General features: G+C 41.5%; 1 protein-coding gene across 3 annotated transcripts in view; it reads left to right on the top strand.

Annotated features, from left to right (window-relative positions):
• The window catches only part of tbc1d22a (TBC1 domain family, member 22a), a 112,167-nt gene that overhangs the window by 12,855 nt on the left and 83,590 nt on the right, over positions 1–15,722 (top strand). For all 3 annotated transcript variants that reach the window (XM_034131438.1, XM_034131439.1, XM_034131437.1), the window contains exon 6: positions 13,375–13,445. In XM_034131438.1, coding sequence (XP_033987329.1) covers positions 13,375–13,445 — 71 coding nt within the window. The remainder of the gene's footprint in view (positions 1–13,374; positions 13,446–15,722) is intronic.

The raw sequence follows: 15,722 nt of genomic DNA, 5'->3' as shown, positions 1-15,722 counted from the left end.
TTTTTATTATTAACTTCTTATGTTTGTATAAATATTTTTTTTTATTTGATTTCCTTCTACTTTTTTTATTGCACATTCTTAACTTTAACCTCTTACGTTTTATATAGATATTTTCTTCCCTTTTTTTATACATATTTTATTTATTTATCTTTTATTTCATTTTAAAATGTCCAACTTTACAAAACAGGGTCACAAATCCCAATTTGACCCAATGAGTTCAGATTTTGATCATGTTAAGTATGCCCAAATTATTTGTAATCTTTTAATATTATATTTAATTAGTTTTTTAGTACAGGCAAATGATACACATGAACATGGGCGTCACAGCCATTATATGAGGGTGGGACAAGTCCCCCCCACCTTTTTAAAATGATTAGTTTAGACCCCCCCCCCACTTTTACTATACGGAAAGTCCGTGAATCGGTCTATCCACTCGCAACTCGTTGTAGAGCGCTGTGCCAGTGCTTCATTATCAAATCCATTCCACTTGCTTTTTGTGAGAATGCCCAAATCAATGAAACTCCGTACCATGTTTTCACTGCTACTTTGTACCAAGGCAGATTCTCAGAGCCGTACACATGAGCCGTACACATGCTGCGTTTTTTGTGTAGCTTTGTCTTTAGTTGTAAAATGATGCGTGCCACAGTTTCCCCGCTGCGAGGCTCCGGCGCTATAACAGTTCACGAGCGTGCTCCACTAGCACCCGGATATAAGGCACTGTTATTAAAAGGGTGGAGGGAGAGTGCTCTCCTGTCAGACTGAGAGGCTGATAACTACAGCTCAGTGAGGTAAAGGACTCTGAGGGTTTAGATAGTTCACTTTAGTCTAAGTAGTGGGTCTCAAACGGTTTGGTAATCATTTATGTAAACAAGTATTTCCAAGGCACACCTTTTATATGATCATTATAGTTATAAAAAATAAGAGAATAACAGGTATGAAATAATTCCAACTCATACTATAGGACAGTAACACAAAAACACAGTTTAAATGGGTAGTGATTTGTAAAATATGCCTAAGGAAAAAGTAAATCTGTTTAAAGTTCTGTTTCATATGGGTATTGTTGAGAGTTGTATCCATAGCTTTAGTCCCTAATTTTGCTCTCAAAGTGCACCACCTGCCCACACCCCCTGTCAAATGGTCCCACCCACATTGAGGATGCTCCCTACGCCCATGCACATGAAAGACACGGCAATGTGACTAAATAACAAAACCAGCTCACAAAAACAAATGACAAGATAAGTAGTTAAAAAAAGACAATACAGAGGATCCCTTTAACTCTACAAACAACTTTTCAATCAACCAAAACAAACACATGACATGCAGAACATATTTATAATCCCACTCTTTGTTCGAGCTAATGTTTTACCATTTACACACGCACCCTGAACATCCCTGTCAGTCTCCCTTTCTCTTCCTCTCCCCTCCTCTTTCTCTCCATTGAGCCTTGCGACAGGTTGTGTCAGTGGCCTGTTTAGCATGTAAGGTCGTGTAGAAGGTGACCTGTGCGTGTGGTGAGAGCAGGGTGATTGATGTCAGGTTGATTTCAGCTAATTATTCCTGATGTCCTGAGGCGAGCCTGTCTGCTGAGTGAACCTGAACGCAACGCCCACTGAACGCTCAGACACTGAACAGGGACTCTTTTCAGATACTGAGGGAAAAGAGAACAGACTTTTTAGCACGTCCATTCACGAGTTTCACTTCTGGTGTGGTGGCAACACAGTATCTTTTTGCGAAGATGTTCAACATGTTCACATAAGCTGCCAGATTGGAGGAATATGCTTAAATGTGAAGCCAATTACCAAGCCAATTACACATTTCAAATCATCATTTGGGACATCAAGTTCCTAGTTCTTTTGCATAGTTCCAGAAACTTGCAAAAAAGTGCAGACACTATGGTGGACTAACATATTTTTGAATTCATTAAATATTTGTAATAGGACATATTATAATCATCTTCAGGTTCATATTTGTATTATGTGCCTTGTGTTCAAAAAGTGCTTTATTGTTCTCATACTGCCTGTGGTGCTGCACCTCTTTTCACCCTCTGTCTGAAACCAGAGCCCAGTCTGCTCTGATGTGATAGGTCAACCGCTTAGAGATGTCCCGCCCCTTAACATATCACGTAAAATTGAGGCGTTTCAGACAGGGGGATAACACACTACAGGAAAGGAAAACTAAAAAAGGCATAATATGGCCTCTTTAATACTTTTGAGCTATTCCATTTTTTTCTGACAGCTCTGTTCACAATTCAAGATGAGGTTGTGTACGTGGCAGATTTGTAGTGTGTGTTCAAGTGTATTTGTAATGTGTTTTTCCCCTAGACTATGTTTAATGATGTATACTTTCTATGATGCGCTGTGAGTCACACTGTCAGATTTATGGACTCCCTGCATATCTTTCTTTTCTTTTTAATTGATTTTAAGACCGAGATCTGACATCCGGCAGTTATCGCTGGATGGCAGAAATACTGCTGTTGCTATGGCAATGGTCCTTTCCCCTCTTCCCCTTTCTTGGTAATTTATCCTGACTCCATCTTTTACTTCCCTTTTCTGTTATTGTTTGTCTTTTCTTCTTATTTGTACTTTCAGTTTAGCTCGGATATGTACCTCCGCACTTGTTGACAAACTATAGTGTCAATTTATGTGAAATCCACAACGCAAATAACATAAGAACACATACATAATTGTCCATAATAACACTCACTTTCCTTGCCTTGCTGCCTGTGTGTGTCTCTCCCCTCTGTTGGGGGTGCTGCAGCTCTTTGTTACACCTCACTACAGCACGCTTCTCCCTAACTCCCATCACCCCTCACTGCAGCATCTACAGTTAGGAGGCCTGCCACCTTTCTGCCACAGTTCGCTCTCCACACACCCCGCATTGCTACAATCCTGTTACACAGCAGCCACCATATGATAGGCTTACCATCAGCGCTGTTTGCAAAGTTAATAGCCGCCATCAAAGTGGGAAGTGGCGATGTAATTCAATTTAACTCGGCCCTAATGCCGCGTTTGAATGCGCTGTCCGTGTGTGACAATTTCAGGGGTGTGTGTCACGGGCTCGGGAAGTGTAGAAGTAGAGATAACACAGCATGACTGTCCACGTAGGTAAATCTTTGGGGAACAGTACAGGGAGAAGCATTAGCTGCTTTAGACTAAAGTTAGTTGGAAGAAAAGGAATGCACTGTAGGTTATTCTATTAGAAAGTGGCTACTGTGAGAAATGCTAAATCTAGTCACAGCATTTTGTTGTTTCTGCTTTACCACCCTGTGTGTTCCTTTTACCAGTCCCTGGTATATGTATGCATCTGTGCATGGATGTTTATGTGTGTGTGTGTGCGCTGCTTGCTACATGTCCCCAGGCAAAACACCTGACTTAATAAGGTTGGTCCAACCTCCAGCTGTCTTCTGTGTCAGTAGCCTCCCAGCTTGTCTGAATGAGTTTATTCAGATGTTACACGGTGGTCTTCCCTGTGAATTTTTCCTCTTTTCTTTTCTAAGTGAAGCTTCACTGAACACACTTACAGTCCGCACCTGTTCTCTGCTGGGCACCGGGATGCTTTATATCCAGGGGAAGACATTAAAAACCTGCAGCTTATTTTCTATATTTAGTTATGTAAGAAAAAATGCGTTTTATGTGCAAGCCAGATTAGACATATCACTGTTTTGATTAATTCTGCTAGGTCTACTTGACCCGTAAAGAGTATAATAAATGTACACACATTAGCGATACAACCCTTTTCTTTTCTTTCATTAAGGCCAAAAAAGAGAAAAAAAGTTAGCAAATGACTGTATTATTATATTACAAATGACAACCCAACACCCAGAGAAGTAAGCAATAACTTCATTTGTTTACTTTTGTAACTTAGTGACATCACCTTGTAACACTCACGCTTTTATTGGCTAGCGAACCAACACATTTTACGCGATACGCTTAGGGGCGGGACATCTCTAAGCGGTTGACCTATCACAACAGAGCCGGCCGGCTGTCCAATCAGAGAAGACTGGGCTCTGGTTTCAGACAGAGGGTGTCTCTATAGACAAGTAAACATTTTATTTATTTCATCTCGCGTATTAATGAATAGTTTTCGAAAATACCTGAAATGTAGTTCCGTCCAATTAAAGGATTTATAAATAAATACAAAATAAAAAAAGTCATGTTTCTTAAATGTCACCAGGTCACATATTTCAGAACCTGTTCCATGTGAATCAGGTAACGGCAAGGAAAGCCTCTGGGAATTGACTATACAAGTCGGTGTTATATCACACACATTCCCACACACACACTTATTCTCACACCTGTACGCTCATCTATGCTCGGTGTCCTCTCCCAGCCATCTGGGCCATCCATCAGGCCTCCTGAGCAGGTATAATCCAGGGGGGAGTATCTTTTTACAAGAGTCCCATTAGTTTATGAGCCGTCTGCTCCCCGGCGCCATCACTTTGTCCTCTGTATGAGTTGGACCGTTCAGGACTCTCTCACAGCATTCAAGGTTTATAGGTGGGGAGCTTAACTTTTTAATAAACTGCATGATAAAGGTGTCTGTCCTGATTGTATTGTTTTTTTGACCTCAATGGCAAAATAGCATCCGATGACACAGGGACAACGCCTTTTACAAGAGGAGAAGGGATGGCATTTGCCTTCTATTCAGCATAGCTTTATTATCCAAGACTTTCATGGGTATCGCAGGGGATTCAACAGTCAAAGGCTTTATTGTTATTTGCACAATAGCTACAGCATTGTTTTGGCAATGAATATCTGAATATAAAAAGTCCCAGGCTCCTCAAACAATGCAACAAACACTTGGAAGAAGTACTTAGATTTTGTACACAAGTAAAAGTAGCAATACTACATTTGAAAAATACTCTGTTGCAAGTAAAGTCTACCATTGAGTATCTTACTATACAGTTCATGCAAACAGTGTCTTGATTTTGGATTTGGTGAGATAGCTTTCTCATACAAACCCCAGTTTGGGCAAGTCCGTGTGGTATTCCCGTGCGTGCATTTTGCCGAGGAACCTTGTGGTGTTTTGCCCCAGTGGTCGCGCTCCGTCTGAATGATGCCTGAATAGTGCATGGCTCCGGCCCGCCAACCGTCCGCCCTCCTGCTGCCTTCAGCTCCCTGCTCAGCCAGCACTGACTGACAGCGCCTCTCGCCGTCTTCCATTCTTCATACTGGCCTTCATACAGAACCGTGCACACTGGCAGGTGGACTGACTGACTGACAGTCAAGTAGACAGGCAGACATGGGAGAAGAAGTGAAGGAACACACTATCACATTCACACTTACGATCACATACACACTCTCATACTTACTCCATTTGATTTTTGTTTCCTTTAACTTGTTGCCTCATATTGAGAGCCCTCATTCGGCCAGTCCTCGAGCCCAATAGATAGTAAAAGCAATCGGTAGAAGTAAAATCTAACATTAGTCCGTTAACAAACTACATCATGGACGCATGGCTCCTCATCACCATCGCTAAGCTAAAGGCGGCTAATGTTCAGCGTTGTTTAAACCAGGGGTTCCCAACCCCCGGTCCGTGGACCGGTACCGGGCCGCGGAGGTGTTACTGCCGGGCCGCGAAATAGCTGTGAGTTTATCGTAATATTTGCAGAATTATAAATATATAAAAATATTTTATCATAATATTTTTTTCAAAAAGTGTTTAATTTTCGCACATATGCCACCAGTCATATTATTTCATCCAGTAGCTAGTTAATCTTTCACCAGAAAACCGTTGAAAATGGCTTTTATGATGTTCCGAGGGATTCGGCGGCTTAGCCTATGGTCTCAGCCTCTTGTGCGCACGAGAATGTTAACGGTGCGCCAAGTAGGAAGAGGAGCGCACAGGAGACAACCGTTTGATTGCAGACTGTTATGTTTATGTGGGAAAATGGTGGTGCATACATTATTTGAGATATATTTCAAACTCGGACTTCATTTTAAGGACATGTCGGCCAGGGGTGTAGAGGGAGCTATTTGTTTAAGCACCGGATTGGCAAAACAGGAGAGTAAACCAGTCTGCCTTGATCTATGAATTAATGTCCGGGACTCTCACGGTATCTGCTGCCGCCAGCTGTTTTATAGAAGGAAACCCTCCTTCACTTCATGATTTGGCTGCAGCATCAGGAGGCAGCGGGACGTACTCGGTAAAGAGCTGTGCCTTTTTACGCACCGCCTTCGCTGTGTTTAACTTAATCAGAACAGTTTAAGAGTGACTGCAGGCTGCTACGTGTTAACCACACACACATCTACATACATCGAACTGCCCGATTACTCCCCCTTTTATTAGTTTTATGAAGGAGATGTCCAGTCAGTCACCAAGACGCATGCGTGTGTATGTGCTCTGCTCAGCTCAGCTCTGTGTGTTCGGTGTGTTTGTGTCTGTCCGACACCGGCATATATGCGGCTGTTCCCAAAATAAATTAGTTTAATCTTAATCTCGATGTAGTGCTAAACTGTCGGGAGTGCACCGGAACGAACGACACTATCATAATATCTTCTGAAAACAAATGCCAGTGTCACACACACACACACACACACACACACACACACACACACACACACACACACACACACACACACACACACACACACACCCTGGCGACCGGACATCTCCTTCATAATGCAACTTCTCCTCGTTTTCCCAGCATTCACTGGATTATCCGTAAATCATACAAACAAAACCAAAACGTTGATTTATCTGTTTTCCCGTTTTGGTTTAAAAACTGAATAACGTCGGTTTTTTGGTTTTCCGAAAAACCAAAAAACAACACCGGTTCTTTTTTAAACTTTGTTAATATTTTTTGGATGCATATTGTTCTAGTATTTGTTCAGGCTGTTACATACAATTAGCCTCTGTTGCTACCTGCTGGTGGTGAGTAAATATTAAAATCAGTTAAAATTGACAACCGGTCCGCGATTTTTTTTTTAATGTATCTACCGGTCCTTGGCACAATAAAGGTTGGGAACCCCTGGTTTAAACCACAGACCTTATTTAAAAGATACTGACCAAAACTTGACTAAATCACCAGGGTGGTGATGTCTAAACATGATTAAAACACTTAAAAGGACTTTCAACGCAGGACTAAAACTAAATAAAAAAAGATGTTGACAGCACTACCGTTTAATGTTTTATTATAATTAGGTTATCTTGGCTGGTTAAATAAGTCACAGACATGATATTTATTTGTATTTTGCCCTCTGAATGTTTCAATAGTCATTGGGCGTCCATTACCTCCGAGAGTTCCACATCAGAGCAGCTGTTGTGGGGTGTTCAACAGAAGGTACATGGTGTCCTAATCACCCCCTGTGGTCCCCAGCTTAACTCCAGCCAAAACAAAGTGCACCCCTGTAAGTTCATGCATAATGGAATACAGTAGACGCACAGAGGAAAAGGCTAGCGGCAGTTGCCCTTGAGTTGCACATTGCTGATGTTACAGGTGTTTTAATGCCAGCGAGGAATAAAGCTCTCTTCAGACTTTTCCCCACAGCTCCGCGCCTGCCAGCATGATAAACACCCACGATAGTTATCACTCTAATTCCCAAGCATGTATATATAATAATCTGGTATTTTATTGGTCCCAAAAGAGAAATTCTGTGTTTCCTTGCCCCCGCTTGCACTTGTAAATGTACGCTTTCAAATGATTGCCTGTGGGGTGAATTGACTGTAAATTGATGTTTTTACTTTAATGAGTTGGCGCTGCATTGTTCCCGTCGAGAAAGGAACGTCTTTTACAGCATCGATTAGAAGTAATTTTTATATAGAGAGGAGTGACAAATGTGTCCATTTAGAAATGGCTTGTTTGCATTGTTAACTTTGCGCACCCAAACTGACGGATACAGCCAGCCCCTCGCCGCCTCCGGGAGAGTCGGAAAAACTTCCCCAACCCCAACTTTGTGACAAGTACCCGCCGAGCCAAAAAAACACCACAGATTAATTTCCAAAATGTCATGAAATGCCTTTAATTTATTCCACTGGAGCTGTCTCATTCGGAATGCACGAGAGATGCCCTAGAGAGCCATATATGCTTTCTGAGAGATGAGCTAGCCTCTCACTAATGAAACGACATCTGCAAATTAGCCTGTACGTCAACTATGCTCATGTTGCCCTCTCTGTCTCGGCCCACTGTGGGGGCTGGAGCTTTACTTTTAAATTATGCTGCTGAAACTGCAGTGGAGATGAGTGTAGCTGTAGATAAAGACTCAAGCAAATGGGTACAGGGATATAGACACATGAGAGTGTATATGCATTAGAATAAAGCACACTAGATTCTATTCTACCAATGGATCATGGTATTGTGTCTTTATTAAACAAGGACTAGGCATAAAACAACATTGATCTAAAGAGAGAGAGATGCCAGATTTAGCTATTTGTGATATTTAAAGGGGCCCTATTATGTGTCTTGGGGTTTTCCATGTCCTGTAGTTTGTTAAATAGGTTTATAAATAAGTAAATATTCTGTAAAGGCTCAAATCCCAAAGTTTACATCGTCAGAGTGAGTTTTCTCTCCCACAACACCAAGGGAAAAAAGTGAAACTCTGCACGTTTTAAGCTCAACTGCAAGCATATACCAATGCTTAATGGCTGCAAATAAAACAGCAGGTCTTTTAAAGTCTACATTAAGTCTGATTTTAGCACAGATCTTGAGTTTCTACCCATTTGCTTAGAGCAAAGCTAAAAAAACTCCTTAATGGCAGAGGTAAATTATCTTGAATACCATGCAAAAGATAACCTATGTGCACATCTTAAAGCAGCATTTACCCGGGAATAATTCCAATATGTGAATTTGAAGAATATGACCATTGACTTTTCATGTACTGTATCAGTGCAGTGCATCGGTAGTACCGGCAGCATCTGGGCTGCGGTAACTGTGATTTAGATTCTGCTCTGCTGGAGAGAGTTTGGTAGACATGAGCAAAGGCTGTGTGTGCTCTTTTTCCGTCGATGATGTATGGGTCTGCTTGTTCCGTCGGCCACATACTACAAATATGTGGCCTTTGCCCTTTCCCGCACACTTCTACCTACATACAAACATCTTCAGGGCACATATTCCTTCTTCTCCAGCCTTATCTGAAATACAAAGTGTTTGACCAAAGGGGACAAGGCTTGCTGGAGATCACTGCAGAATCACAATGTAAAGTCGATTAGCAAACTCACGTCCTTTCACCCCTCCTCTCTGTAACCCCCTGTGGTGAGATTAATGCCGGGTGGGGGAAATATAACATAGTTTAATTAAGCCAGAGCCCACAAGATTCATGGACTCATTTCTTTGTCTGACAGTGCAAATGAAGGTTCAAAAGGTGCGAGGCAGGAGGAGAGACACCCTTGACTAGCTGTTGGGAGAGTAATGAATGTAATGGTGCACATAGGATAATGATTCCCCCCTTAAAAGTCTTGGACTTTGTAAGTGCCTTCTACAAACTTTACTGCGGCTGCCACTCTCTCTATGTATGAAAGATAGATGTCGTCGGGAGCATTAAGACATACAAATTGATACACACAGGTACGGAGAATAAAAGATGTAAAAATAAATCCACTTTCAAGCTATAGGGAGCTGTGAAAGTTGCGCATTTGATAAATGTATGCATAAATGCTTTGACATGCAGTAGGCAATCAATTGCCACGGCTCAGGAATTAGTCTGTCGTGAGCCTGCAAAAAAGAAAAAGATGCATTTTAATGAACCACGCTGGGACTGGAAACGAGTTGAGTGCAGAGACAGGATCACAGGCGTCAATCTTGTGCTATACCATGTCAGTAACATAAGGTATTGTTTGATAAAGCGTTCTCCTGGCTATAACTGAAAACTAGCAGAAAGAGGGTTCCAATGGATATAGTATTGACCTCTTATAATGTCCTTGTTATAAGAGGTCAATAGTACCCGGGTTCAAATGTGGCCTGGGACTGTGTGCCATGTGTCGTCCCCCCTTTCAGAGTTATCGCTCAAATAAAGTCACTGGTTGCCCAAAAATAAAAAAATAAAATCCAATTGACGCAAAGGAACCAGAGATTTCTATGTTATGCCATGCACCCTTCTGCGTCAACCTGTGGCTTATAATACTTAAAATGCAACTCTGAACACTGACTCATCGCTTTCAAAATGCACGCCCCAAGTTTTCACTTACAAGCTTGAAGTCTCTGATTGACTAAAACTTTACTTAAATGTTTTTTTTTTACTTTAAAGAGAGCGAAATTACATTTAGGCAACTAAAACCTGACTATAATTCAGGATGGCGTTGATTAAAAAAAACTACAAAACTAGTAACATTAAACACAGGGCTAAGATTTAATTAAAAATAAGTAGCTGACAAAATTAACACTACCTTTTGATTGAGCTTTAATATGTTAAATTGCCTTTTCGTGCCAATCTCAGAAAAACAGCCACATTTAATTTAGGGCCCAGTGCAAAAAGATTAAAGGAGAGGCAAATGCTTTTAATAAACAGCTATTCCTTTGTCTGCACTAATGCTTTTACACACAGCTTTTATGGATTGTGTCATGTCTTAGAGTCTTTTTTTTTCTTCTTGCTGCTGCACATGCAACCTTGGTATAATCAAAAACCTTCCCATACCGTAGGGCTCTGACTCCCTCTGAACCAACAGCCATGCCTTGCACTAGATCACTGTATTGAATTTCTATATAATTAAATTCACCGTGGACAAGGTAAGGGGGAGATTTCAAGTGGAAGATGCACAGGAACTATAGTGAATGAATAGCTTCTCCCTTCAGCTGAACAAGCTCTAATGCGTTTCACTCAATTTAGCCAATGGACTTAGCCCATTGCAGTTTAGCTGATTGTTATTTCCTATCCTACGATCTGTCTCTGACTCTCCATTGCATTTACCTTGAAGAACAGGCACGGCAGAGTCATTTGGCAGCACTAATCAATATCGTTCTCTCCGTGCGAAGGGCTTATCAATTTCCAGCCTGTGCCTTGAATAAGAGTCGAGGAAGACTTTGGCTTATTCATTAAGTACAGTTGTTTCTTTTTTTCCAAGAAAAGTATATTAAGGCAGTGCCATTTAATTTGCACGCAAATCAATTTCCCCTCCTGCCTTCACTCTTGGAATGCAGGTAAAACAGCCGGCGGAGCAATTACAAGCAAAGAGATTTCTTTTGCGTTTTAAGATTTGCCTGAGTTTGGCTGCGGCAACTTGTCTTGTCGAATGCTAATCGGGGGTTTGTAGATTTGCAGGGCCCCGGCAGAGGAGGATATATCTGTGAATAATGGATGAGTTAATGTTAGAGAGAACTCATCCTGAAAACTCCTGCTTTTTAAGAAACACTGCTGAAGGAACGCACACATAGATATCCTTAACTGCCTAGTCTTGGTAGACATTTCATTTGGTGATTTAACTCTCCTTCAGAACAGTTATTTAAGTGAAGAATATATGATGGGAAGGAAATATCATGTCTATTATCCAAAAGAGGTTGAAAATGAAATACATTTTGCCTAAAAAACACTTACTGTGGATCAGAATATCCCTCAGATTGGTAAATATTATGTAACGGAACAAACAATAGCTTTATATATTTTAAAAATGATCTTTTGCTGAAAGGAAATTATACCCTTCACATTAAAGATAGTCTAATTGTTATCTAGGATCACCAAAAATGTGATAGAAGACACAGGTTGTCATACTTTGGATAATCGTGTGTTCGAGAGAGACAGGACAATTGTCTGTCTGTGTAGCACCGAACATTAGGCCATATTTTCTGGGTCTTCATGGACCCAACGGGAACTACTCTGCCAATCTAAAAGTTCAATTTAAACCTCTCCATCAGATTTATCTTACATTACAGCCCGCCAGAGAATCTTTTTAATAATCCACTTCAAACCCATTAGATGATTTCAGTGAAGTAAAAGAGATGAAGAGGAGGGGAAGTTTGGACAGTGAGGACATGGTTGGTTGGCTATTTGATTTATTGAAAGATGTCCATGAAAGACTTATCCGTGATCCAATAATGGTTTGATAACTGTTTATATTGGACTTTGTTTCATTGGAATTTGAAGCCTTATTATGCTGCGTTCACACCGGACGCGATGCGATGTTTGGGGGCGGCGCGATTACATGTAAAGTCAATGCAGAGACGCGGACAGACCCGAATTCGCTCCGACGGTGCGCATGAAGCGGTGGACGCGGCGCGAATCACGCGATTGAGGCGATTGAACGGTGCCGCGTTAAACGCGAGACTTCAATTTTTTCAACTCGAGCGTCAAATTCACGTGACGCGTTCTCGCGGAAGCCAATCAGCGGTGAGGATCTCAGCCTGCCGTCACTGACGTTCAACCACACAACATCAGCCGTTAGCTGTTAGTAGTTAGCACACAGAGCTCACAGCTCCTCATATCTGTTCAGAAACTAGACAAAAGTTAAACAAGTACAAACCACAGACTGCCTGTGTCATGGCGAATACAGTCGCTGCTTTATTTATGTCTGTAGGCCGTTCTTATGAGTGTGGAATGAGCATATACAACGTTAGCTTAGCCTGGTCGACCCGATCTTCATTCAGAAAACAAGCATTTTAAAAGGTTTTTTGCCTGCCGTCTTGTCTGCAGACTTGTCAAAGCATTAATTCATGGTTGTTACTAACCGGTATCAGTATGTTGTTACTTTGGCATCATTTAGAAACGTGTATTACAATTTAATCACGGTAAAATATGTTCATTTGTTGTAGTTGTAGCTCCCGAGCCAGCACGTCTTGTTTGAATGATGCGAGTAAACACAGCTGGCAGCCGCGGTGAAACTCCTGCGTTTCGAGCGATGCGATAGGAGCGATTAGAGCGAAGCGAATAGTCGCATCGCGTCCGGTGTGAACGCAGCATTACATCGCTGTAAAGCTGTATTTATTAGCATGAAATAGTGCTTGCTAAAATATAGATTTTATATTGATTTAGTGATAGGAATGAGACTAGATATTGCCTTCGATTTGGATTCCCTAAGTGGCACAAGTGTGGTCTTTTCCTGGTTTTAAATTCCATATTACAGCATTTATTCATTACCAAATAGATTGGTGCAGTGATGACATTTTGTAGGGTGACCTGGAAGTGAGCATCTCAAAGGCTCCCTTGACATTTCGGAATATTGCAGAAAACTATCTCTCTGTGGCAAACACACATTTATGATACTTACTTGTCTTGTTCAGCAAGATAATCTCCACATAATAACACCACTTTGTGATTTTTGAAGCGTAAATGCGGCTAATGCTCGGTGTGATGACATTAAGTAGTCTCTTACAGCCCCCTTGTTGGCAACCACCATTTCTTTGACACATAGAAGTTTGTACATTGACAAATTATTGATAGAATTATTGATTTAAAGTGCCTGTGGATAATCTAAAATGGCCCCTCCTTTATTTTTGTTTTTGTTTTACAGAGGAGCTACGGAAACTCAGCTGGTCTGGAATCCCACGACAAGTCCGACCGATAACGTGGAAGCTCCTTTCGGTAAGTTTTCCAAACATCATACTAACACACACATGCTGTGCACATAGAAAATGTACATTCAGACACCAGCTGACACATTGAAACAAACATTTATTTGTGTAAACAATAAATAACAACAAGAAAAAAAACATGTACCCTTTAATATACCAAGTGTCAACTCAGACCCAACAATTGTGCACACACACAGATAACATTGCACAGATAATAAACACGTTACATAGGATCTTGCCTAGGCACACACACCAAAAGTGGCCGTCATGTCCTCTCTCCCAACACCCTCCCATTTTTGATTTATGAAGTCCCGCTTGTTCTCCAAACTTCAATAGGGAAAATTAATTGCTAGGCACAAATAATTTATTCATGAGACACGCGGTGTGTTTACTCATTAAGCCATTGTTGCGCTGTACAGCTCTTAGTCTGCAGAGAGAAGACTGGCTTTTTGAACACCATGACTCTCCCATTAATTACCACACAATGGCTAATGTGCCGCAGAAAAGATGCCATTAAAGGTGTGTGTGTTTGTGTGCGTGTGTGTGTGCGCTTGTGTTTTTTGGCGGTGGGAGGTAACCAACTGGGTGCTTTCACTTTTAACGACTGCTTTGTTTGGTACTCTAGTGAAGTGGAGGTTTATAATGCTGTGTGAAGTTGAAGGGAACCTCAGCACTTTCACTGCGGTGTGTGCGTGCGTGTGTGTGTGCGTGTGTGTGTGTGTGTGTGTGTGTCTAATGTACCATAGATAATACCCCATTAATAGTTTGTTTGAGGTTGTGTTCAATTGTGCATGTTTGTCTGTCCGTGTTTGCACTATATAGGTTACGCGAGCATGCATGTGTGGCTAGTGTGTGTTCATGCGTTACACCTGCTGTTTACATGCAGTCCGTGAACACTGCAGTGGACATTGGGCTTTCAAAGCACAGCTGCCCCGCGGCCTGTATAAATGATGGCTTCTCCGCCTGAAGGAGGGTGGAGGAACCAGACCAGGTTCACAAATAAAGAAAAAAAGGGTAAAACATGACATGGTTGTGGGATTAGAAGACATAGTTCTACATTTCAAAGTAATTCAGCATTATAGAAGTATTGAAGTCAGATTTTGATGTCTAAGCTACTCACCTCCTGCCTCTACCTTATATACTTACCTTACAGACTGAGGATGTTCTTATCATGTTTATTTGCCCCACAATTTGTGTCTTTTAATTTTAAGTAAACAGGGATACTAACTCCTGATCGTATTTCCTAGATAATAAAGGAGCAAAGTACACACTTTAGGTCTATAAAAGTAATTAAAATCAATACAATGTAGATGCTTGACGACCAACTAACTGATCTAGAAACATAAGGCGTGTGGCACAGGTTCAAACCCTACTGCAGTCAGCATGTCATTGTGTCCCTGAGACACTTCACCCCAAATTGCTCCTGTGGGGATTGCCCACAGTATTGAGTATGTAAGTCGCTTTGGATAAAAGCGACTTACAAGTAACATGTAATAAAAACACACTCTAATTCTGCGTTGTTTATAGTGTTATCTATTGATTATATCAAGTTTAAATGCAATATAAAATAACACAACTCCTAGCTTTTTTTGAGGTTGTGTATGTCCACATGACTTTGATAAACATATAGGGGGGCCTTTTCACTTCAACTCAAGAGCCATATCTGAAGTTTTCTCAGGTTTTCGATACATTTCCAATGCCATGTGCAGCGCGGGTTATCCCAGGGTTAAACCCCAGGTTAGGATTACAGCCAAAAGTAGGCACACTGTCAAAAGCAATCATATCTTCTCAAGTGTCATAACACTTGACTGCTTTCTCTGTCCTGTCTCTGGTGTGATCCAGTGGAGAAATAGATAGGGGGGGGGGGGGATCAGGCTCAAAAAATCTATTCTCCTTCTGGCGCACGCACGCACACACACACACACACACGCTTGTATTCCTGTATTCCATAAACTTGGCAGAGGCACCTAATAAAACTTCACTCCAGTGGTGTCCCTTGTGCCCTTCTCCTGCTCACCAGCGTGCACCAACTTATTGGATTTCTTTCTCCCCTCCAGCAGCCGTGCCCGAGCCTCTCTTCTTTACCCGACAAAGATGAGAAACAAGTTTCCCCCCCGTTCAGGTTAGAGCTCCGTAATGCTCTCTCTACGGCCCCGCACTTAACCGCCACATCACCGGAACCCCATATAACTGTCTCCGTCGTTGTTAGCCTGTATGGAAATTAAAAAGCAGTCAAGAAAGAAGAGCCTCACTGGATAGTTCCTGTTTTTAATTTCTCCGAGAAGCT

This window comes from Trematomus bernacchii, unplaced genomic scaffold (assembly GCF_902827165.1).
Source record: "Trematomus bernacchii unplaced genomic scaffold, fTreBer1.1, whole genome shotgun sequence".
NCBI lineage: Eukaryota > Metazoa > Chordata > Actinopteri > Perciformes > Nototheniidae > Trematomus > Trematomus bernacchii.
Note: the sequence above shows the minus strand (reverse complement) of the source record. Positions and strands in the feature narration are given on the sequence as shown.